Source organism: Phaseolus vulgaris, chromosome 8 (genome assembly GCF_051622355.1).
Source record: "Phaseolus vulgaris cultivar YP4 chromosome 8, ASM5162235v1, whole genome shotgun sequence".
Lineage (NCBI taxonomy): Eukaryota > Viridiplantae > Streptophyta > Magnoliopsida > Fabales > Fabaceae > Phaseolus > Phaseolus vulgaris.
Window position 1 is genome coordinate 6,425,413 of NC_143505.1, and position 24,941 is coordinate 6,450,353.

The 24,941-nt window shown below is 31.6% G+C and overlaps 4 protein-coding genes across 8 annotated transcripts; 2 read left to right on the forward strand and 2 right to left on the reverse strand.

Moving 5' to 3' along the window:
- Positions 1 to 1,467: 1,467 nt before the first annotated feature.
- Positions 1,468 to 2,349, reverse strand: LOC137823476 (NAD(P)H-quinone oxidoreductase subunit S, chloroplastic). The gene has a single exon (XM_068628633.2). The coding sequence runs from the start codon at positions 2,202 to 2,204 to the stop codon at positions 1,740 to 1,742; it is 465 nt and encodes a 154-aa protein (XP_068484734.1). The 5' UTR covers positions 2,205 to 2,349; the 3' UTR covers positions 1,468 to 1,739.
- Positions 2,350 to 3,282: 933 nt separating this feature from the next.
- On the reverse strand, positions 3,283 to 7,125 carry LOC137823477 (uncharacterized). Of its 3 annotated transcripts, none has more exons than XM_068628636.1 (7): positions 6,834 to 7,125; positions 5,953 to 6,288; positions 5,764 to 5,857; positions 5,149 to 5,270; positions 4,833 to 4,982; positions 3,919 to 4,008; positions 3,283 to 3,558 (listed from the first exon to the last, which is right to left on the reverse strand). In XM_068628636.1, the coding sequence occupies exons 2-7, from the start codon at positions 6,271 to 6,273 to the stop codon at positions 3,508 to 3,510; spliced, it is 828 nt and encodes a 275-aa protein (XP_068484737.1). In that variant the 5' UTR covers positions 6,274 to 6,288; positions 6,834 to 7,125; the 3' UTR covers positions 3,283 to 3,507. The 3 variants fall into 3 exon arrangements, with proteins under 3 accessions (XP_068484737.1, XP_068484735.1, XP_068484736.1); XM_068628634.1 differs by having other exon boundaries at positions 6,701 to 6,837; XM_068628635.2 differs by lacking the exon at positions 6,834 to 7,125 and adding an exon at positions 6,738 to 6,792.
- Positions 7,126 to 7,632: 507 nt separating this feature from the next.
- On the forward strand, positions 7,633 to 11,975 carry DGD2 (digalactosyl diacylglycerol deficient 2). 3 transcript variants are annotated; one of them, XM_068628639.1, is made up of 6 exons: positions 7,657 to 7,911; positions 8,014 to 8,168; positions 8,742 to 9,138; positions 9,248 to 9,514; positions 10,387 to 10,736; positions 11,304 to 11,975. In XM_068628639.1, exons 3-6 carry the CDS (start codon positions 8,857 to 8,859, stop codon positions 11,794 to 11,796), a joined length of 1,392 nt encoding a protein of 463 aa, XP_068484740.1. In that variant the 5' UTR covers positions 7,657 to 7,911; positions 8,014 to 8,168; positions 8,742 to 8,856; the 3' UTR covers positions 11,797 to 11,975. The 3 variants fall into 3 exon arrangements, with proteins under 3 accessions (XP_068484738.1, XP_068484740.1, XP_068484741.1); XM_068628640.1 differs by having other exon boundaries at positions 7,699 to 7,911; positions 8,014 to 8,197; XM_068628637.1 differs by lacking the exon at positions 8,014 to 8,168 and having other exon boundaries at positions 7,633 to 7,911.
- A 1,687-nt stretch (positions 11,976 to 13,662) lies between these two features.
- On the forward strand, positions 13,663 to 24,203 carry LOC137826552 (uncharacterized). The gene is made up of 6 exons (XM_090294598.1): positions 13,663 to 13,822; positions 13,895 to 13,996; positions 21,587 to 21,685; positions 23,240 to 23,386; positions 23,519 to 23,626; positions 23,981 to 24,203. The coding sequence occupies exons 3-6, from the start codon at positions 21,599 to 21,601 to the stop codon at positions 24,077 to 24,079; spliced, it is 441 nt and encodes a 146-aa protein (XP_090150724.1). The 5' UTR covers positions 13,663 to 13,822; positions 13,895 to 13,996; positions 21,587 to 21,598; the 3' UTR covers positions 24,080 to 24,203.
- The last annotated feature ends 738 nt before the right edge of the window (positions 24,204 to 24,941 follow it).

The window sequence follows — 24,941 nt, forward strand, 5'->3', positions numbered from 1 at the left end:
TTTTACACATAATGCATGCTTGAGGAAGTTTTTTTTAAGGATAGTAATGGCTCCTCAAAATGTTATATACAAAATATGCAGTCAAACATGTTTGGTTATTACATTTAAGCAATTACCTAGAGATGTAATCAGTTTTAGATTATTAAAGATTGAAGAAACTATAATTTGGATTCAAGCAGGTTCAAGAGAGGAAGCCAAGGTCCAAAAAGGAGCGAAGGTAAGATGCTACATTAAAGTAAGATGCTACATTGAAGTGATTAATTCTGTGACAAGTGTTACAATCGTGCCACTGCAAGCTGGGTAGAAGGAATGTCAATGAGGTGGTGGAGATAACCAATATTTTGGTGTATTTTGATGGTTTTGTAGCTGCAGTTTGAAGTGCTTATAGCATTCCAATACGAACACGGTACTAGCTGGAATAGGATGTCTAGCTTATGCAGCAAACATTATCTATCTATTGCTTCTAGAGTGTTTGTTCATCTCTTTATTCTTGGAGATTTTTAATGTGGTTTGATTTATGTGAAAGGATTGAGATACTTCTTTTTATTTCTCTTAATTTAATTTCATTCTCTTAATTTAATTTCTATTATTTGCTAATAAAAAAAAAAAAACAGGTTCAAGAGAAGCTTGTTTTATTCCAGAGACACACAGAGGATAAGTGGATAACCCTTATCTTGGGAAATCCTATAAAATAGAAAAAAGAAACACATGACCCTTTTCACATTTGTGGTGAACAGAATAAGGACAATTCTAACTTAGGACAGTGCAATGACATTTAGATTCTACACCAGAACTGCTATTAGTGACAACCACCCTTTGGTCCATTTCTTTCAGACACATACAAGCCCCTGAATAAAATACCCTTCACTACAATATCTCTTCAAAGAATTTTCAAGCCTTCTTTTTAGATCAAACTGTGCATCTTAAAATCAAGCTTCTTCTGCAGCAACTATCATGAGATGATATAATTCACCATTCTCTTCATAAGCTTAAAATAAGACAGGAATTAGAGCTCTTTTCAGTAATGGCTAAAAGGAACACTTTTTCAATAAGGATGTGGATGCAGTTATGTTGTGTGGATGCCTTTAATCTAGCATATGCTCTGAAGAAGGAACATTCTTTTTCTGTGGCTATGAATCAACCAGAGATATTTTGTTATAATTTGGAGATGGAAAATTTAAATATTTCTATGCACACTAGATTTCATTAAAATTTATAGATAATTGATGCTGCAATGATTCCAGTTTATAAATAACAGAAAGAGCACAGGATTGGATTGAAACAGAACATTATGACTGATATTGTCCCAAAAGTAATTACCAATTGGACTTTGTTAATCTTTTGACCATGATGAAAGGTTTAGGAAAAATAGAGAATCTACTTAAAACTTCACACAAGAAGAAGAACCTCCTATGATGAACAACCATAACATGACTTAAAAACAAAACAAACACAGTATAAACAAAATTTGAACTTTGAAATTGAGAGATGCAATAAATTGTTAACTGTTAATAAAGCTGCTACATGTAAGATATCTATGATGATTTGAAAAGTGAACAGTTTAAACTGTCAGTACAAAAATCTGAGTCTCATCTTAAGAAGATTATAGGGGGAAGAAAAGATGGCAAACCTCATCCAAGTATGAAATGTGAAATATCAGAATGGCAGATATAGTGTATACATATATAAATCAAATGTAAGTGAACATTTCTTTTGACTCGTCTTCACAATGGCTCCTCTCAAATTGACATGGCCAAAACATTATCTGATTTTGGAGGAGGGTTTTTCTCAATGAACTTTTTCAACCCTTTCTCACCCCCAGGGAACCCCCCAGTAAGCCCCATCATTTCTTTATCAAAACCATCTACTGGAACCTCACCACTTCCTTCATCACCACCACTTTCATCTTCTTGCTCTTTTCCACTTGATGCTGAGGGTGGAGGCTGGTCAACAACAATAAGTGGCTTTTTCAGCTCTTGCTGAATACCCTTTTCCCCGTTGCACAGTCCTCTCCCTCCCATCATTTCCAATATGTTGAACTTGGCTTGTGGCTTTAGCACTTCATGAGTTGGTGGAGCTTTTGGATGCACTGTGGAAGGTGGCTGTCTGAGAAAGAAGTGATGAGTGGGAGGGTGCTCTTGGCCTAGGAATTGAGATCGAGGAAAAGGGTTGTGCAAGCCATGAAGAGTAGGAAAAGTAGCCATTCGTAGTTGTTTAAAAAACAAGCCACACAAGCATCAAGATTATGAACAGAGTGATGTGTATTGGATATTATAGTCAGTCTCTATCTTTTCTTGTAAGAAAATTTAATGAACAGTTTCTTGTGTAATTGTAACCACATGTTAATGTCGTACGTTTTTTGACATACAATAGGTGGCTGTCATTGTTTTGAGCTGCACCAATAGCTTCAACACTACAATGATACTTTGTACTGCCTTCCTTACTATGGAGAAAATACTATTTTAGCCTAGACAAAGAAATTAGTGTAAGGATGTTTGGGTTAAAAATATAGGGGAATTTCATGTAATTTATTCAATTTAATTTTAAAAACAAATAATGAATATAACATGTTAGGGCAAGAGTCTTTTTTTTAGCCTTCAATATATTTCGGTCCATTTTTTCTTACCAAAACCCTTTAAACTATCATTTTATGTTCACATATATTGGGTTTATGATGGGATTTGAATATGAAATAGTTTTAAAAGTATAAAATAAGAAATTTAATAAAATGTTAATAAAATTTGATAGATTCTACAAAATGACATATTAGGTTTGAAGAAGGAAAAGTTTGTTTTTTTTTTTTAGATTTGATGTTTGTCTCGTCATAAGTTGAGTAAAAAACATTTTAATATATTCAATTTTATAAAGACACCCTAAAAAAAATTATATGTACGTGAAATGCTAACGTGAGATCAATAATGATTAATGTATATATAATCATAAATTGCATTGCACGCGTTGAAATGTTTGTGCAATATTAAAGTCATGCAAACTTTGTATTATTCAGTAATCAAGACTCGAGAGAGCAAAAGTTACACACACGTTTAAAGATTTTTTATTTTATTTTAAAATTTGTTACACATAAATAAAATTAACTAATGTGTTACGAAATTATTCTTTATAGCTGTTATCACTATGAAGCATTGATTGAAGAATTTTCAGCAGAGCTTCTCACCAAAAGTTTCATCTTTATCATATCTGAAATAGTATTTTGAGTTGAATAGCTCTGCAGAACTTAATCTAAGCTTTGAATAATCATATTGTAAACAGCTTTTCGGAATATTATTTAAAAAGGATTTAGTTATTATATGAAAGAAAAAACCAATAAATGCTTTTGGTACAAAAAAACAATTATACAATCAAAATTTGAGGTTCTAAAATCTACAATCTTCAGCCTGAATTTGCTAGAGTCAATCATTGATAACAGTGACTAAGTAGCACTAACATAGCGTTTCCATAGCTCCTTTCAATTCACCTTAATTCTTGCAGTGCTAAACTATGGTGCCTTCAGCTGATGGAGGGAGAAGCATGCGACTTCTCAATAAGCAGCTCAAGTCTCTGGTTCAAATAAATACAATGAATAAAAACAAGTCAGCCAAAGATGAATGCAAATAATCTAAAACAGTGTTGAACAATGCAGTTCCTAGTCCTGTTCTGCTGTGTTACTGTGAACAAACAATCAATCATGCCAGCAGGGTGATTTTTGAGGGAGGGGAAGAACAGAAATTTATTAAATAAAACCATGTTATGAAGTTGAAATCAGTAAAGGGTCAACAAATACAATTTTTGTTCTAAAGAAACAAGTTTTGGTGCCTAGAACAAGAAGAAACTTAGAAATGGTGCTTTTATCTCTAGTCAGAGTGAGAAAAATCGGAAGTTCTTAAATAGAATTATGCTCTATTAAGAGAAGACACAAACCTTTACTGATTTACTGACTTCTTCAAGTTTAGTAAGCAGCAACCCTCCAGCTACTCTGCGCTCCAGTGAAGTATGCGATGAGCCTGCCATCTGCAGATGAGAGTACAATAGAGGTTTATATGAGTGAAACATAAGCAATGCATGTGATGCTAGTGTCATTTAATTGATGGCTTGATTCTGAACAGCAACATATCAGAACGATGAACTTATCATTCTTAAGTAAAAAAGATTAAGAAAAACATACAATATTTCATTTCTGTCAAAGTTAATCATTATCAACAACTTTCAAATGTACCACCTAACCAAATTGGTATGAATTTTTTTATTGGATGATGGTAGCAACTAAACAAAAAATAGTATGAGTAAATAAATTACTGCTCTTCAATAATATTTTGAGAAGGTTTTAACTCTGCATTTTGCCTTCTGAAAGGTGCATATCATATGGATTGCTTACCTTAAATCCATAGATAAGTAACGATTTATCCTACATTTGCCAAGCAAAATGAGAATACACCACAGATAAGTATGTAACATTCTGAAATTCAAAGTTAGGAGGAATGCTCCTCATCGCCAAAAATATGGTAGGACACCTAGGTAAAAGAACCTCTAGCATTAGACTTCCTAAATTGTATTGCTTTATCCAAAATCTCTCAAAACACGTTGTGCAGCTTCAACTCAACCTACAAAAGCCTAATAATTCAAAACGGTTGCATAAAATGATAAGCATGCTTCTTACAAAGACCACTATATGGGTACAGATCATTCTATGTTAATCAAAGGTCATATTCCTACCAGCTCAAAGATCATAAAACTAACTACCAAGTTACTAATGGTACATAAATTAGCATTCATCCAATCCCTTCATCTATTAAGGGTGAATTTGTCAGGGTGCGTGGCAGGAGGTCTAGCGTTACCTTCAAACTTTTTGATGGCGATCTCAAATCAACTGATCCCTCAGTAGCTGCTGGCATACGATAGATGTTTTCAACATCTGTGCTTGGAGCAGCATGCATCCCACTTGTACTTACATCTTGTCCGATCTTTGAAGCCTCTGTTACAATCATCTGCAAACCAATTGTAGCATTTTAAGATGATGACATCCCCTTCGTTAGTACTTGGCAATATAATGCTATAAGAACCCCTAAAAGGATAAATGTAAAGAATGATATTGAAGATTAAAATCTGTCTCTAAAAATAAAAACAATCACATTAAGAAACATTTTGTTTCACCTTTCTCAAAAGAGAAGGGTCATAAACTCCCTGAACTTGTAACTCATCTACCGGAGCAGCTTTTCCATGTGCTATACTTTCAAGTCGAAAAGTATGAATACCATATATAGACTGCAGGCAACCTGGACAATGAAATGAGAAAATCTAGTCAAGGAAGACAGGATAACATGTAGGTAAGGTTTTAAGCACAAGCTAAAGTATGCTTCATTATGAGTATTTAGTGAATAAATTTTAGCCATTCAAAACCCCATTGTTCCTCTCATTGTTTTGAAAGATATAAAGCTCACAAATTGTGAGTAAAAGTTGAAATGCTTCTACAGAAACAAAAAAATATTATCTCAATTTTATTGCTTATTTATTTCTAAATTTAAAATTTATAGAGTAAAGAAAGGCCTTCATATCAGCCCTTTTAATCAGACAACAGAATCGAGAGACTATTAAATATAAACCATATGCTAGAAGAACACTTCAGTATTCTTTGAAATAATGAAGGATGAATACACACACACATGCTCAAGTCTCAAGAAACATACCAAGAAGGTAAGATCAATTATTTTAAAGAAAGCATACTAAAATAGGGTGCAAGAAAAATTTCTGGTATGCCTGCATCAGTACCTTGTTCAATAATAATATCAATCACCAGAGAAAGAGGTACACGCCTCTCAATTGTTACGGTCCCCCAAAATGGTATAAATGAAGGCCTTGATACCTTGACCAAGGGACAAAGGGAATAAAAATCACTTCCCGTGTCAAAACTCATTTCATATCACAACATTACAATTATGCAAAACAATTCTTACATACCTTATAAACCACTTCAGTATGTGTAACATATAATCTGCGAGAAGACAAATCCTTTTGAAGCACATATCTCCTGATGGGCAGGTAAAGCAACATAAAAAGGCCAATTCCCCAAGCCAACACCAGTAACAATGATATAGCAAGCCATATGACCGTGTCGTATTTAACGCTGTTGCTTGCAAGCTCTTCAAATGATGCTGAGTAAAGTATCTGTTCCAAAAAAGCTCCCTCTTCATCATCACTTAATTCAGACCCAGAGTCAGCAAGTATCTGATCCTTAAATGACCTCGACTCCGACATGTGATCGGCGTGACCAATCAACATCTCATCAACCACAAACTAGTCAAGAAGAAAGGTACACAAATAAAATAACATTAGCTCAGAAAGAACTATAAAATTCAATTATTCTAGTGCAACTACTTCATCCAGGTATCCCTAAGGCTGATATTTCAGAGTGAAATTAGAAACCTCAGATCTCAGAAGGCTAGCAAATTGAGACAAAAAACATTTTCCACATGAAATATTTATGTTAATTCAACTGGATTATACAATGCAGGAAACTCTAAATGCCAAAACACTCGGCAGCATTTTCAAATGCCTTTATACTCGCATCACTCAAAAAATACAAACAACTATAGTACCTCTCCCTCACTATTCACTATTCATCTCGAAATATAACACCAAACAACGACCTAATTGGCAACCTTAAAATCAGGACAGAAGAAATAAAACAAACAGCAACATCACAAACCATTTATCATATCATCTACACAAAAATATATGGGTACCCATTTGCTTTAGACCCAACAGATAGAGAAGTTGCCTGATAATTTAAGGAAAGGGACGAGATTGATGAAATAAAAAGACAAAGATGAAAGCTTTACCTCTGCTTTGAGGAAAAACGTTGAAATGCTTTAACGGGTACGTGAGTGGGACCAGCAAGATGGTGATTTCAGTACCCTCTGGTGTGTAGGGTTTGTTAAATGAGATGCAAGTGAAGTGAAGTTGGAAAACTGAAAAAAAGAACACCAAACATTCAATTGACTGAGAAGGTGTAACTGTCGCTGGTTTCCACAAAAAAGAAGCAAAATGAATTGCACTTGTATTCTTCTTATCAATTACACGTGTATATTAGACAAATCAATTAGTATAATCTACGGGTCTCTCGATATGATCAAGGTTTTAAGATTAAGATTTCACGAATCTTATAAGAACTTTAATTGTAATAATAAGATTAGTACTTAATAATTAAATTAACTATTAAATTTTAAGAATTGAAAATGTATAAAAAAATTATAACAAAATCAATTCTCATAACACTTTAAAATAAAAGTAGGGATGAACAGGGAATTAAAAATTTCTTCTTCTATACAGACATTTGTTCCTAATAGATATCTAATGAAAAAAAAAATAACACAGTAAATTTATATAAGTCCACCCATAATTTTTGGGGTCATGTTTAATTCTTTTTTATTTTTTTAAAAGATTTCAACAATTATATTTATTACTATTCACTTATTTTTATTTTAGTTAAAATGTGTATTCCTTATATATAGTAATAATCACTTCAAATAAATATAAAGCTACCATATGATATATAATTTGTATAATAATACAATGGGTTATGATATTTTGAAAAATTTTAAAAATTATAAATTCTTATAAAGAATTAAAATATTAATATTTATTGGATTGTAATGGAAGTGTGAAAAAAAAATTAGATAATTGGTAATTGATTTGTTGTTTCTTGTTACACTTGGCTTGTGCATGGATTGGTGGAAAAAGCAAACCAGAGTTTTGGAAGCAGACATTGGGTTCCTCCTAAAAGAGTTTGTATATTCCCTCTCCTCAATTCCCATCGTTTCCCTCTCTTTGCCATTCATTTTTCACCAACTTGTTTCTCTCTCTAAGATCCCTTCCTTACCATTCTTTCATTCTACCCTTATACCTGACGCCTTCAAGGTACACTCAATGTCCTCAATTTTCACCATTTTAATTATTTTTTTATTTGCTATTATTTTTAGCAAAATTTATACGCAAAGTTTGAATTTTGGGGTGATCTAGATTGGAAAAACGGAAAGGAACCATAAGGGTATATGAGATTCGATTGGGTGGATTTTGGTTTTGGAAACTGAGGTGGTTTTACTGGTTTCGGAAGTATGCTTTTGTTGGGGGCTTCCTAATCAATCAGTGAATACTAATAAGTCTTTGGGAAAAGAGTAAGTTCGATGTTCGCTTCTGATGAATGGTATGGATTGCGGTTTTTCTTGTTCTTTGTTTCCTCTAATTTGTTCCGTGATGGATGAAATAGAATATTTTTTTAAGAAAAATTGGGAATTGGGACACTTTCCTCTATATATATATATATATATATATATATATATATATATATCAATCGACGAGAACCTTTTGATGTCAAATGTATGATCTAAACAATGCTGACTACAAAAAAGGAATTTCATAGTCCAGGCAGCACCAACCTTTTTTAAATCCTATTCATGTTTTTTTGCAGTATTTCTAAATACCTTTTAATCTCTGAAGGGAGGTGGGATATTTTCTGTGAAATTATAGCTTTATTTTTCAAGAAGTTTGTCTTTAATGGGTGTTGCTAATGTGCTTATCATGTACTTTTGGAGGCTTCCCCGTACTTTTAAACTTGTAATATTGTAATATGCACTAGTGTGCATTGTTATCCATATGTTTTAGCTAATGTTTGATTTATTTATTTTTCTTTCTTATTTGTGCCATTATGTATAATAAATGTTGGCTAATATTTTTTTACCATTTTGCAGTTTAAGTGATCATTTAGTTATCCTCTAAAGCAGTATTTTGCTGGTGATTTTCCTCTGCAATTGAGTTCTGAAACATGATGATGAGATTTCTGAGTTGAGTCTAACAAAGAAACAGATGGATAAGAAAGAGCATATTGCAATTTTTACTACTGCTAGCCTTCCTTGGTTGACTGGAACAGCTGTGAACCCACTGTTTCGTGCTGCATATCTCTGCAAAAGTGGGGAAAGAGATGTTACCTTGGTGATCCCTTGGTTATCTTTGAAAGATCAAGGACTAGTATATCCCAACAAAATCACATTTGCTTCACCCAATGAACATGAGAAGTATATCCGCAAATGGCTCGAGGAGAGAGTTGGATTTAGTTCTGGTTTCAGCATACAGTTTTATCCAGGGAAGGTGATAATTTCTTTTTATGTAAAACTATTAGGTAATAGATTTGAACATCTATGAGCTTTTACTTTTAAAATCTATGTTAGTGACAATTTGTTCCATATTTATGATGTAGTTTTCAATAGAAAAAAGGAGCATTCTTGCTGTTGGAGATATTTCAGAAATTATCCCTGATGAAGTGGCAGATATTGCTGTGCTTGAGGAGCCCGAGCACTTAACATGGTATCACCACGGGAAAAGATGGAAGACTAAATTCAGGCTAGTTATAGGGATCATTCACACAAATTATTTGGAATATGTGAAGAGAGAGAAGAATGGAATCATGCAAGCATTTTTGCTGAAATATTTAAACAGCTGGGTTGTTGGTATATATTGTCACAAGGCAAGTTATTATATCCTCATAGAAAATAGTACATGTGTATTCAATGTTACTTTGTCATTCTCACTTTTTCAATAAATGAAGCTAGAAATTTGAAATTGTGTTAGTTTTCAATTTTTTACCTGCAAAGATAAATTGAGTGATCCTCCTCTCAGCAGCATTCGTAGCAATTAGATTAGCAGTTGATACTGTTAAATGAATGTTTTCTGGTGGCTATGATATTCAAATCAATATATATTGTTCACCTAATATGTAAGTTTGTTGGTAAAGAATGTACATAGCTGTAATTTCCCATCTTTGCATGAACTTGAGGTACTGAACAAAATTTATTCATTTGGTTGGAGTGAAACACATATTTTTAACGTGGTTGGTTTTATTCCTAAATTGATTTGAGATAAGCTTAGGTGACTGACTTCTATTTGCTGCCAATGGTGTGGCCTGATATGCAGAGATCTTTTGTTGTTTTTCTTTTTCTTTGCTGTTTTATATACCTCTTATCTTTATCTTGAAATTTCTTCTTTGACCTAGGAAAAAAATATAGAAAATATTGACTGAGTTAAATATTTATGGTATCCTACTTTGTCTGACATGCAATGTTTTATTAGTCCATTTTGATTTATTAACCAGTGATCGTTTTAATTCTGAATGAATAGATCCAGTTCTTTTTCATAGTGCATTATTATATTGCATGGATGAAAATCTAACATAAACAAAAGGTGTCCTCAAAGCAGCAGCTTGACATAATATCATCCTGTGAGAAATGAGAATGGAACTTCATTTTTATGATTTGTCGTGAAAATAATATTAGTGTTCACTATAAGCTTGTAAGCTTTGCATGCTTGTTCTCTTGATTTTGATTAGCTGAATATTTGCAGGTAATTAGATTATCTGCTGCCACCCAGGATTACACCGAGTCCATCATCTGTAATGTACATGGTGTTAATCCGAAATTCCTTGAGATTGGTGAGAAAAAGAGGGAGCAACAACAGAAGGGAATCAAGGCCTTTACCAAAGGTGCTTACTTTATTGGGAAGATGATATGGAGCAAAGGCTACAGGGAATTGCTCCAACTTCTTAAAGATCATAAAAAAGAATTATCTGCTCTGGAGGTTGATTTATTTGGCAGTGGAGAGGACTCAGATGAAGTTCACAAAGCTGCAGAAAAGTTACAACTGACAGTTAGACTTAATCCAGCTCGCGATCATGCCGATGCTCTATTTCATGAGTAAGTTCCCTACCGATCTGCGTACATCATCAAGTTTGAATTTCATTTCATTGAGTTATGTTAAGTGTTTTGCTTAACTGTAATAAAATGTGTACGTGGTGCTTAATTTGGAAAGGAAAGAAGAAGTAAATGAGAATCTGCATTCTAATATTCAATTGGAAGTTAATAAGTCAGCTGTTACTTCAGATTAAAATATAAGTAAGATATAAGAATATCTGATTCAGGCTTTTTATACAGGGTAGTAGTTTTCTAATCGTTATGAGGCTCCTCCATACCCTTTAGTCTTTTTGTACAGTATTTGATAATAAGTCCCTTTGAAAAATTAAGATTTATATAGTTTGAGCATTGTATAGATGTAACTATTTAAGCAGATAATATCCTAGCATATGATATTTTGCCACCATACCATCACTTATGAGTATAAAAGTTAGTTTTCTTCATTCTATTCATCATTTTTCCAAATATTTTGTAGAGTCCTTTTAATTATCCTATCTGAAATGAAATTCCTATTTGATAATGCACTAAGGGAAAGATGTGTATGTTAACACTTCATTTCCTGCATGACAGTTACAAATTGTTTCTTAATCCGAGCACAACAGATGTGGTTTGCACAACAACAGCAGAAACTTTAGCAATGGGCAAAATTGTTGTGTGTGCCAACCATCCTTCTAACCAGTTTTTCAAGCAGTTTACTAATTGTTGGACATATGACAACAGTGAAGAATTTGTTAGACTTACACTCAAGGCACTGGCTGAAGAGCCTGCACAGCTTACTGATGCCGAGAGACATGAACTATCTTGGGATGCCGCGACAGAACGGTTTCTTAAGGCTGTTGGCCTAGATAAGCCATCAGAAAAAAAGTTGTCAAGAAGTTCTTCAAATTTTATGGCTGCCTCAATAAATTTACAGCAAACAGTAGATGAAGCATCAGCATTTGTGCATCATGTAGTTTCTGGCTTTGAGGTATCAAGAAGAATCTTTGGTGCTATTCCAGATAGTTTGGAGCCAGATGAAGAGATAAGCAAGGAACTTGGGTTGACTAATGCTGTCAGAAAATAAGGTTGAAGAAGAAAGGATGTTGTAATGTTGTGTTTGCTTTGTCCCTAAAATGTTTAGTGCAAATAGTCTCTTTCTAACCATGGTGGAAATTGTTTGGTGTGTGAAATATACATGAAAAGAGAGACATCACTGTATGTGTAGACATATGTCCATTTAATGCACACCTTCTGTTGATCTAAGTTTGATCAATTTATAGGAATATTTTTAAGATAATATTTGTAGTTTTATTTATATCCTTGAAGAACATAAGACATTATTTTTGAGTTTCTGTATAAAGTTTCAATTTGTTAGAAAAAAAGAGAGTTTCATTTAAAATTGAAATGAATCTAGTAGTTAAAAATAAAATTTAAAGAAATTATATAAGAAATTTTCTAACTTTTTTATATATAAATTAATTTTAGATAGGAAAAAATTAATTTAATTTCTTATTTTTTCTTTTAAATGTTTTTATATTAAAATATTCTCTATATATTATTTTTATTTGTGCATGTGTTTGTGTTTATTATTTTTATGACAACAAAAAGGTAAATTAAAGTTAATAATTGTTAAAAGTATTACTAAAATTTCTATTAAAGTTAAAAAAATTGTATATATAAATAATAATATTTTTTTATTAATTTTTATAATATTATTTTTATATAATAGAAATATTTGTAAATTTTTATCAAAATAAAATTTTTAATTATAATAGAATTTGTAAAAAGTAGTTTTGAATTTTTATTTAAAAAATAATATTATATAATGAAAATACTTTTAATTTTTATGATAACTTTTTTTTATGTAATAGAAAGTAAGAATTTAGTTAATATATATAAAGATACAAAATAAATAAAGTTAAAAAAATATAATTACAAGATCCAAAAAAAAAGTATATATATAAAATAAAATAAAAGTTGTTATGACCGAATGAAGAAGACGTAACACATTATTCCCACCGAATGAAATGAAAATAATAATCTAATAAAAAAAAACAAATAAAGTAAATACACACTCTATTATCTTAATTAAATATGAACAAATGTGTCATGATTATTTTAAAATCAATTTTAATATTTTATTTTTTTAATTAAAAAATAAATTCTAATAACATTTCGTTCTAATATTTTATTTACTAGTTATACATGCCAGATTTTTTTAATTTATGATATATTATAACACATTTTTAAATATTATATCAATATAAATATTATGCTTTATTTCAAATATATACATAATTTTTTTTTAACAATAAGAAAAATAATAATTTTAATATTTACAATTGAGGGAGAGATAGGTATTTAAAAAAAAGGTAATAATGTTATTGATAATTTAAAGTGATATTTTTTTAGTTTTTTAAAATTCTTATAATGTGTGCACATAAACATTCAATGAAATTTTTAAATGAGGCAAAAAAAAATCTATTTCCATTCCTTATGTAACATGAAGAATAAAAAATAATAAATACATCCAAATTACACAAAATATAAAATTGAGATTGAAATACTTAAATTTTTTACATGCATTAAAGGTACACACATGAAGAACAATAATTGCATTCAAAATATAGAATTGATTTCTCACTTATAATTAAATCCAGATGAAATAGTAAATCAATTAAGTCAAAGTGGAAATAAAAGAGTAATAAATATGTCAATTCAATTAAACAATAACATGTCAGAATTTAATCCATTACACACATAATGTGTGATAAATTTATCATATTGTTCTAATAATTTATCTTATATGAAAATTGAATTAGAAATATGTTCAAAATAATCTTGATTTTGAACCCTTGATCAGAAAGAACAGCGTCGTGTTATTAAGGAGCAACCTCAAATGGAACCTAACATTTAAACAAAGGCAACCGTTGTTTCCTTAACTTGGTCTGGTTGTCGCCTCAGAAACCCAGAAACTATCAGCAAAACGACGAACCACTTCCAACCCAGTTTCAAAATTCACTCCCAATATCGCACTAAGAAGTGCCGTTTGCAATTTGTGCAATGTTTCATACACTGAGCACGTTATGGTCATTCCTTCAGTCTGGAATGTATGACACGTACGCAAAACAAGCGTTACTCATTACCCCACTTATGTGTTTACTTTGTTTGGACCATTGCAGGTATAAATTTGCTACCTTTGATAGTCCTGTGCTGTGGATTCTGCTGTTTGAGGCTCTGCAGCATAAAGGGGTTCCAAGCTTTTATAATTCATCAATCGATAGGTCCATTGATTCTCTGAGATAAGCTATGATTAAATTGTTTGACAGCACTATTTCTTATTCAATTAATATGTGTCTTGCAATAGGGTTGTCTGACTCCATACTTGTTTTTTTTTTTTACTACATTTTCACTAATATTTCTGCATGTTTGATCCATTTCTTCTATCATCTATTTTTATTTTTTTTATTTAAATTGGTTTTGTGTATTTAGATTGATGTATTAGAATTCATAACAGAGATCAGTTCCCTTGTATTTGCTTGTGTTGGAAGGAAATATCTATAGTGAATTCAGTGCTCAAATCCATGTATCAATTTTCTACTGACTCTTTTGATTTTTTGGGCTAGCCTATCTTTTTCTCATTAGTTTGCTTTGGATTTTTCTTGCTCTTAAGGTGTAATATGATTTAAATTAATTTAGGGGTTATTAACTTATTACTGTTTTGTTTTCCCTATGTTAGAGATTCTTGCTGAGAAATGGAGTTGATCTGTTTTTGGACCATATTCTAACCACCAGTCTTAATTCTATGTTTGATGAACAGTCTAAGTTGTCATAAGAATGCATACTTTTGTCAAGCTGTATGAGCTTTTATAATCTATATTTTAATGGTTTCATTTGCTTATTATTGGTCACAGAGGAGGCTGCCCTATGGATAAATAAACATAGGCGAATGCTTATTTTGTGTCAATTGGTTGAAATGTAGTGAGTTTTTTCATTTCATTTCAATGAAAGACTTTACTGAAGGCTTTTCTTCTTTAGTATAGGTGATATATGTAGGAAATTATTATAGTTGTTTAAAAAATAGCAAATTTGAATTTGTGATTATTTTGTTACAGAAATTTGGACACAAGGGAATCTGAGAGATCTTTTACTTCTTTCTCTTTATTATTGAATAGTTTTCTTGTGCATTGCCAAGAGCAAGCGTAACCATTAGCATTGTTGGTGCATGCCCTTGTATTTACTCTCTTTTGTTTGTATTGCAGTTTTGGCTAGAAATTAAGAAATGTTAAATTTGTTATGGTTTGAGTTTTTTTTCACCCTTTTTCCTGAATTTATACATCCTGGGGTAAATGAGAAAAAAGAAACTGGATTTTTGTATAAGCTATAGGAATATCTAGTTAAACGAATATATTATTAACCCATCAATCACTTCTTAATAGTATCCACTTGTCTAACTGATTGTTCCTAATATAAACTTATTTCCAGATCCAGTGAATCTAATTTAATAGCAATATAGTAAGATTTCAACATATTTTTGTTACTATTCACTTATATTTTTTCCTTATTTTTTTGTGAACTTTTTCTTATCAGCACCTGTATAATTTCTGGGTCTCATTAACAACTTCCACGTGCTGTAAGGGCTAACTAATAGCGCTAAAATTGCATAGTTTGGGAAGATGGAAGTCAAGTATTCATTCTTCAACATATTCTTTACCTCTTGCGAAATCCTTTTCAGTATAAGCAAGTCTACATGGTTAGAATTCGAGAGGTTTCTTACCATATGATAGTTTCAAATAACTTAAGAGAGAAGACATATAGTTTACTCTCTTAGTTTACCAACACCCTACTTGTTTGTTGAGTAATTGTAATGACTGCTTTTTACCCAATGAGATGACTCTATATGCTTACAAAAGCAACCCTTTTTTCTTCATTTGTATATACTGTTTTTGTTATGGTTGTGAAACATTTTATTCGATATACAAAATATTTCTTCTGTATTTTTTTTACCTGTGTTCTACCAAATCTTATTTCGCATTTACTCTAATAAGCTCCTCCATTATTATTACTTTAACAAGGTATCAGAGTTAAAAACGTTCTTTGAGGGATTGTGAGAGAAAAAAAAGAGAAGCCAAAAAATTTAGAGAAAAGTCACATGCAAGAAAATCTCTAAAACAAAAATGGTCATTAATAGTTCATTACCTTCATCTCCCATTTTTTTTGTGAGTACTTTCATGCGTGGGTGATAGCTGTCATTGGTGATAGCTGTCATTTTCACAATCAAATTAAAATGATTTCAATGGAGATCGTCTAACATCAAAGAGATGATTGTATAGATAAGATTAGATGATTCCAAATCGTTTTCAAACGAATCTAATAATAAATCAAGTTGAGATTGTTTGCACAAAAATAAAGTAGACAATTGAAAAACATTTAAAGATTAACTATCAAGTTCATTCAACAATAATGTTGTGTTTTTCAAATGCTTAACTAAACCTTATAAAACTAACTCATAAGGTGAGGTTTGCACCCACTTATATGTTATGAAATATCCTTATCTCTAGTCGATATAGGATCTCCAACACACCAATAATCTCTCGCTAAGATATACTCTAAATGACTTTGGTACTATATTAAGAAGTAGACTTTAAATCTAACTCAACCTTAAAAAATATTGGCTCATAAGGTGAGGTTTGCACCCATTTATATATACTATGAGATGTTCTTATCTCTAGTTGATGTGAGATCTTCAACAACTTCTTTGTATTTTTGCAAAAGTTTTGTTTCTAATTTTGCAGAAGATTCTATTTCTGTGATATTGTAGATTTCATTCACTAATTCTTCTCCTCATATTTCGTTTCCCGTTTTGATTTAAAGAAGCAACATAGACTTTCACAGATTCGGCCCACTTGTAGAGGCAAAAACTTCCTTTAGACCGTCTAGAAGACGCTCTTATTAGACCGTCTAGTCTACTCTGAGAACTATAAAACCGTCTGCTGCGACTAAACATAAGATTAGCATAAATAAAAGTTAAGATCCAAATAAATCTAGTTACATGAATCTTAAATTAGTGAATTTATACATGATTTTAGTCTAAGAAATCTATGGTTAAAGCTATTAAGTGTGAGTAAAACTATGTTCATCAATGGGTTGCAAAGATGATGACTTATTTGAGAGCTCAAGGTTATGAGATATAGTGAAAGATTGTAGTATTCTAACTCCATTACTTGAAAACCCGACACTAGCACAACTCAAAAGTCATAATGACAAAGGAAGAAAAACATCTGTCATCAAACAACTCTACCTGATGATATTTTCATAAAGATAGTTAATTTGAAATTTGCCAAGGAAATGAAATTAGTTGAATGAGGAGTTTCAAGGAAATTTAGAATGAAAATGGTACAAGTTATAAATTTGAGAAGAGATTTTGAAGTTGTCAGGAAGAAGGATAATATATCAAAGAGTTCATTGACTGAATTTTAAACGTGATATATAAGGTTGCTTGGTAAAGAATTGAGTGATTTACCTGTTGAAGAAAATATTAATCTATCTTCCTAGGAGGTTTGAATAAAAAAATCTCCTCTCTAGAAGAAAGCAATGATTTCTCCATGATAACACTAACAAAATTGATTGATAGTGCAAAACCATCTGACTCATATTATTAGCATCTTCAAAGAGTTAGACAAGACATACATGTTCAAAGTCATTATAGGTAATGAAAAACATTAGTAGTGAAAAGCAGAAGAATTGTCCTTGTTGAGACTCCTTTAGGTACAAATTATATTTTAAATGCTCTATTCGTACCCGAACTGAGCCAAAGTTTGTTGAATGTGGGTGAGATGATAGAGAAAAAAAATATTCTCTAGTTCTTGAAAAATAAAGTGTAAAATATTTTATCCACTTTGGAAGTGAGCTAATAACCATTCAAACGAAAGATAAAAATTTTCTAGTTGAATTGAAGGAAGAAGAGGAGTTAGCCTTTTCAAGCAAGGCGACACAAGAGACTTGGTAACTATTATGTGAGCTTAGGTAAAATTGTTAAACTATGCCCAAAATTTCTAAAAATAATGTTTGCAACTCATTCTTACAAATGTTTGAAACCTATGAGCATGGCCTCCTTGAATGACAGTAGATACTTTCTACTATTCCTTGATGCTTTACAAGGATGTGTTGGGTCTATTTTAGAAGCAAAAATTTGAAGTCCTCACAGTATTTCAGAAGTTTAATGCAATGATTGAGAGAGAGTGAGACTGTAAAATAAAGAAGCTATGGTCTGGTAATGAAACTAAATATACAACAAAGGAGTTTGAAAAGTTCTTTGATCATGAAGGAATTAAGCACCAATTGAATGTTTCTTACACTCTCAACAAAATGGAGTAAAAGAAATAATAGAACAATGATGGAGATGATCATATGCTTGTTGTTTGAAAAGGATCTCAAAAAGACGCTTTGGGTGGAAGTAGTAAGTAAGCACCTATGTTTTTCTACAATATATGTGATAGAAAATCTTAATTGGAAAATTTAAAAGTTTTTTGTTGTGTTTGTTATGCCTTATCCCAGACAAAAAACGGGTAAGCTTGAGCATAAGTAAAAAATTTGCATTTTTTGGGGTGCAGTAGAGACTCCAAAGGATATATAGTATGTACAACCTCCAGATACACATCCTCATTAGTATGGATGTAAAGTTTGATGATCTATCGAAGTGAAATTAGGAACGAATGTAAACATAGGGACCAAGCCAAACTCTATCATACGTGGAAAAACCAGACGCTATAGGTACAAATGAAGATATATTAGACGATGGTTTTGAAATATCTGTAAGGGGCACCATATCATTAGAAGATGTGTATGCCAGATGCAATATAGCTTGTTGACTATGTTGAAGTTGCTGAAAATGAAGTGTTGGATATTTATAAATATTATTAGATATTATAGATATTGTTAGATATTTTTATTTATGTAATGGGTTTAGTCTATATTTTTTATATTTTCTATATAAATATAATCTTATGTGTTTAATATACACAAAGGATTTATCATGTTGTTTTTCTTTTCATTTATTTTAATATGAAGAATGGAAGACTATCATAAAGGAGGAGATAATTGAGAATATGAATAGACCCAAACATAAAAAGTTAATTGGTGTAAAGTGTGTTTGCAGATCGAAACTAAACTACATGGAGTAGAATATTCTAATACATTTTGCTCCCGCTATAAGGTTATTGACAACCTTAGTTACCAAAATGGATTGGAAAGTTTTTCATTTTGATGTAAAGTCAACCTTTCTAAATGTGCTACTTGAGGATGAATTTTTTGTTGAATAAATAGAGGGATCTGAAATATGGAGCAATAATTTGAAATGAGAGGCTTGGTGTAATATGTTGCCAAGTGAAATTCAACAATCCTTATATCTTATTTAACTTTCTTATTTCTACTCAATGTAGTACTTAGACTCGTACTTGAAGTGTGTGTTCTTACACGTTGGTATGTTCTCCCTCGATTCTAACCTTTACTCGTACCACCATTTATTTTAACACAACTTGCTTGCTTGAAACACTTGTCACTAATCACAAAGAAAAACCATTAACTTCCCATTTTTTCTCGTATGTTGTTCAACTTTCTCATTTCTATTCAATGTGATAGTCACTTTGATTCTTAACATTAGGGAATTAGAGAAATCAGATTGGAGAGTTAGCACATAAAATGACAAAAACATTTCCAAAAGGAAAGTTTGAATTGCTAAGATCATGACTATTGAATAAACATCTCAAGGAGGATTCTTAGAATTTGAGAAGTTTCTTAACATTTAATGGGGTTTTTCTTTATCATTAATTTTTCATCTAAATAAAATAAATTGTTTCCGATAATAACGTATAGTAGAAGATGTAGACTGTTTTTGTTTGTGATTGCTTATTTTGTGATAATATACAAAACTATTTCTTTATTTTTGTCTCATCTTAATTTTACCAACTTTTTTTTTCTTTTACTCTAATGATCTCCTCCATTTTTAACACTTTAACATAGTTCCTTACTGGGTAAGATATGTGAATGCATTTATATTTTTATCTCCTCAGAAATCAACTCAGTTTTTTTTATCAGCAAAGAATGAAATTAAATTAAGAGAGATACAGAAGGGTATCCCAACCCTTTTACATAAACTAAACCACATTAAGAATCTCCAAGAATAAAGAGATGAACAAACACCCCAGAAGTGCATAAGCTAGACATCCTATTCCAGCTAGCACCGTGCTCGTATTGGAATGCTATAAGCACTGCAAACTGCAGCTACAAAACCATCAAAATACACCAAAATATTGGTTATCTCCACCACCTCATTGACATTCCTTCTACCCAGCTTGCAATGGCACGATTGTAGCACTTGTCACAAAATTAATCACTTCAATGCAGCATCTTCCATTCGCTCCTTTTTGGACTTTGGCTTCCCCTTGTTTGCTCCTTTTAAGCTCACTTTTATCAGAAACCAATTTCCTACTTGTCAGGGTTCATCTCGTACTTAGATTGGTTGGAGTTTACAACTTCGACTTACACAGAACCCTGAACCAGCGTACACCCTGCCTCTATTGGTCTGTTAAAAGACACATCAAAATAGAATCCTCCATCATGTCCTTAACATTCCTTTTGACTCCCTTGCATACAAGCACATATGTCCTTTCCATCTTGCACCAGCTACAGGTCATGACAAACCCACCAACACCTTCAACCAACTATAAATCCAGTAAAGGCCGTAGTCTTAAAACTTTTGGCATCTGGGAGTTCTAATTATAACTTCTAATGCAAAGCATTGGATTAAGAATCCAGTCTACGAAAGAATAAGTAAAGGAATGCACCTTGTGCTTCATCCAAAGCCAGGATTTGAGTTGAGCCTTCTGAAACACCTCATCCGCATCTACTAGCCCTTTTTTTAATACAATCAGGTTCCTTTGGTCCCAGATACACCTAATAAGAGATGCACAAACACCTTTCCATACCAGGTTTTGCTTCTTGCTAGCATTGCTCAAATAAAAATTCATAAAGTGCAGATTTAAATCATTATGTTGAACAGAAGAGATACCTATCCATTTGAAGCACAAGGACCATACCCTTTGTGCGTATTTACACTCCAAGAAGATATGTTGACAAGACTCCTCCTTAAGCTGACACATTGCACATAGCTTAGAAATCAACTCAGTAACTGGTGTAGTTGATATAGGGTGTCGATTAGTTATTATTTTTCATTAACAATACATTTTGTATCATCTTGAGAAAAGGTCAACGGAATCAGCAATTGTGTCACATGCCAAATAAAAGCATGTGGCATTATTATTACTTTTTTGTTTTATTCACTTGACAAACTGTCATGTCATGCATGACTCATGACTGATGAAAGGTATTTTTTTTTTCATGGAGGAAGTGATCCAAAATTCAATACAAAGTATGGTGGCATACTTTTCTCTCATAATTTGTCATAATTGCTTACAGAAATGGCATGTAAACAGATTAAACCAGATGAACAGAAATGGAATAAATGCTTGTTTAATGGAATCATACATAGCATATAGTACGAAACCGTATAAGGTAGAAAAAATGAAGTTTTTATGAGACAAAGAAGCAGTTGCTGGGAATAAGCTCATGATGATATTTGCATTTTTAAATGGTTGTAGTTGCTTGTTAAAGGTCTTACATGAAACTCCTTTATAAATAAGTGAAAACAAGCTACTAATCTTTGTTGCCAATTTGTATGTTTTTCTGTTTATAAAGTTTCTTGACTTGTTTTTGGTAGAATAAGACTTTGATGATTTGATGTGTGAGGATAGCTAGGAGATGCACAAAGCTTTTATATTGCCACAAAACTGAAAGAATGCAATTTGTGGTTGTAGTGTTACACGAGCATGGATTTGGAGGATAGATTAAGTTCAACAGGTCCACAAGGTTTGGCTGACAAAGCAACTGCAGAAACTGAAGTTGTTTCAAAAAAGGTAAGTTTTAATTTTTTGTTGCATTTTATTTTTTGTTTTTCTCTATTACTAACATAAAAATAAACAAAGTAGTTTATTTCCTACGACTCTACGAGCCAGTCTCTCTTTTATAGTAATTGCTTTTCAAGTTGTCTGTCTTTGAATGCTTGTGGCAAATCAAAAGTTGTCTAGTCATGGTTTCGCCTTTGTTTCATTTTATTTTCAGCATTGAAGTTTTTAGGTGAAAGCTAATTGAGCATAATCATGGGATTATAGAATCATGTAATACCATAAATTTCTGTCATGTATTTAGTGTACTATTAAACCATTTACCTCTAAGGATCTAAATCACTTTTAATGGTTTAACCTATAGTTTTTCGATGACTCCCTCTACCTCCAATTTATTGACTTTCATCTGGTCAGCTCTCTGTTGTGGCTATTCTCCATACATGCTCAAAACTAATTACCTCCTCAATTTTCAGCTGTTTAGTTTCATTAGTTTAAGGATTATTTTGGAGAGAGGGTTTTCAGGAACTAAATTGTTGATTTATTCTTTTCTCTACAATGGGATTACCCCAACATTCCTTAAACACTACAAAATTAAACTTATTTTCTTGTTGGCACTCTATCATCCTTTGTATCACACTCAACAATATACATTCAGTCTTATTGTGTGTGATAATTTTTGTCTTGGAGGCAAGGCATTTTCTATCATATCACCCTTGAAAAATTCCTCTATTTCACCCCACCCCACTTGGATCTTGTTGTTTACATCATTCTTTATCTTGTCATTTTGTACGATGGACCCAAGGTACTTACAACATGCAACTTGTAGTAGTGTTTTCTCCAATTAGCCAATTCTAGTAATAAAATTAATTTTATTTTAAATTTAGAACTTAATGTTGATTAAACCTACTCTAAATATAATACATAATTATTATTTTTTAATTTAAGGATTAGTGGCAACTAGACTGACCAATTTTAAAAATTAAAAAGTGAGACAAAAGCATATGTGATGGTACTTTTCTGCTCAGTAAATTAAACTTGTTCAATTTTAATTATAAAATATATTTAATTTTAAAATTCAACCAACTCTAAGTATAATATATATATAATTACTTTTTAAATTTGAGTTCATGTCTGCTTGACTAACTATAACAATAAAATAGATTTAATTTTTAAAATTAACGAGTTAGTGTGAAATTGTAAAAAAAATATTTGATTTATTTCTTTTAAATTATGGTCAGAATTTAGAGTAGGTGTAGCCAACTGTAATAAAAACATATTTCATTCATTTCCTATCAAAGTTAGATTTAGGATGAATCTAAATTTTTGGAAACTAATTAAATATATTCTTAGAAGGTAGTAGTAGGATATAATGCGTTAGAATTTGATTGAATGCACTCAAAATAATAATCTAGTAAATCTTATTTGAAGAAAAAAAATTATCTGGGAAACATACTCAAGAACCACTATGAATATCCACCTTTGAGTTTAGTACTCTATCTTATGAAATGATCATACTCTTTTTAGTTCTAGTTTGTTTCACTCTTGTTCATATATATTTATGTGCAGGAAGAACTACCATTACGTTTGTTTTTTGGGAATGGTCCAAGAGTCCACAAGAAACTATGCATAGCATGGGGTGTGGCTAACAGACGCTGTGAACAATGTGGTAAAGTTGGACGGCTAGTTTGCTTTTCCCCAAACTTCCGAAAATGGGTAAGCAAAACTTGCATGTTAGATTACTATGATTCACAAAAAACTATGATTTGTGCCAATTTGTTTACCACTTTTTCATTTTCCAGAGTATATAGTTTCTAATCACATTTTCATGTGCATTTATGATTTTAGGCTTTAAGGAGAGTAACCGTTGAAGAGCTGAATCAAACTTGCAAAATATGTAATGAACGTGGACACCTCGATCTGGATTGTGATCTCTCTTTTACAACTCCAAAATCGGTACTTGAAAATGAATTACATATGTTTTGCTTGATTAAATAAAATAACACAAAGAAAGTATACATGGATAATAAACTCATCAGTAAACAAAAGTAGTTGAAGTGAATGCAGAAGTAAAGTACTTCTGGAAAGGGAGAAAGTTGAGTCTTTCTTATTTCTCCATTTGTCAGAAGATAAGAAACTAATCAATAGTTATTGGAGATATGATAAGAATTGAAATGCATTTTAGTGTGAAACTTTCCATAAAGAGGAGATTGGAATCTTGGGAGTAAAATGAACTTAGAAGGAATTTTACATGTGAGATTGTTGTTAATTATAGATAGTTACTCCAACTTTTTGTTCTCAAATTTGTAGGCTGAAACTCCTGTTCCCAAAAAGAGATCAGTTCGTTGTGGATTGTGTGGTAAAGTTGGACATAACCGAAGGACATGTTTGGAAGCAGGACGTGATTGAATGTTTATGGCCACAATATGTGATTAAGAATACCAATAGCTTTTCTTTTCATTTCTCAGCATTCTCTTTTAAACCTTTTCATCATAAACAAACTGATTATAAATAGAGCTTTGGTTCTTCCTAATTTTCTTGCATTCAGCATGGCTTATTTCTATGTATGAGCTCTTGGTCGTTTGCTGCAATACTGTCATGATCTTTAACTGCACAGTGTTTAACTCTCTTAGCTCTATCACAAAAGTAAGAGATGGAAAAAGAGATTAGATGAAGGTATATTCCAAAACAGATAGGATAATAGGGTTGTAAACCTTCATATAAATACTGTACATAATTTAGAACTTGGCCACACCAGTAAATGGTATTTCAATCACTTGTGACCTAATCATGACTTCATATTGAAAAACTTATTTTAAGCATCATGAACTAAATCACAACGTGGCTTTGATGGCAAATAACTTTTCCAGAAGCTAAATATCCAAAATGTTTATAATTACTCTTCCTCTGAATGCCATGATGTTGCAAACAGTATGGTCCTCCATTGTGAAACTGAGATTTTACAGTGTGATTTCTTTTTGCATCTTTATGGTTTTTTTTTTTTCACTCTCCTAAATATGAAAATCTACAATTTGTCCTTGTGGTTTAAAGTTTTTTTTTGGATTTTGTAGTCCAATTTTTTTTTTGGATTATTGTATAATATGGAAGTGAAAAGTGTCTTTTAGATAGCATAATTCATAAGTAATTTTCTCTTTGCATGAAAAAGAAGAAGTGAGATTGTGTAATCTGAAAAGTATTTTTTATTTTAAGATTATTTAATTTAGAAGTTTTTTTTTTCATAAAAAACTTTCATTATGCCAATTTTCTCATT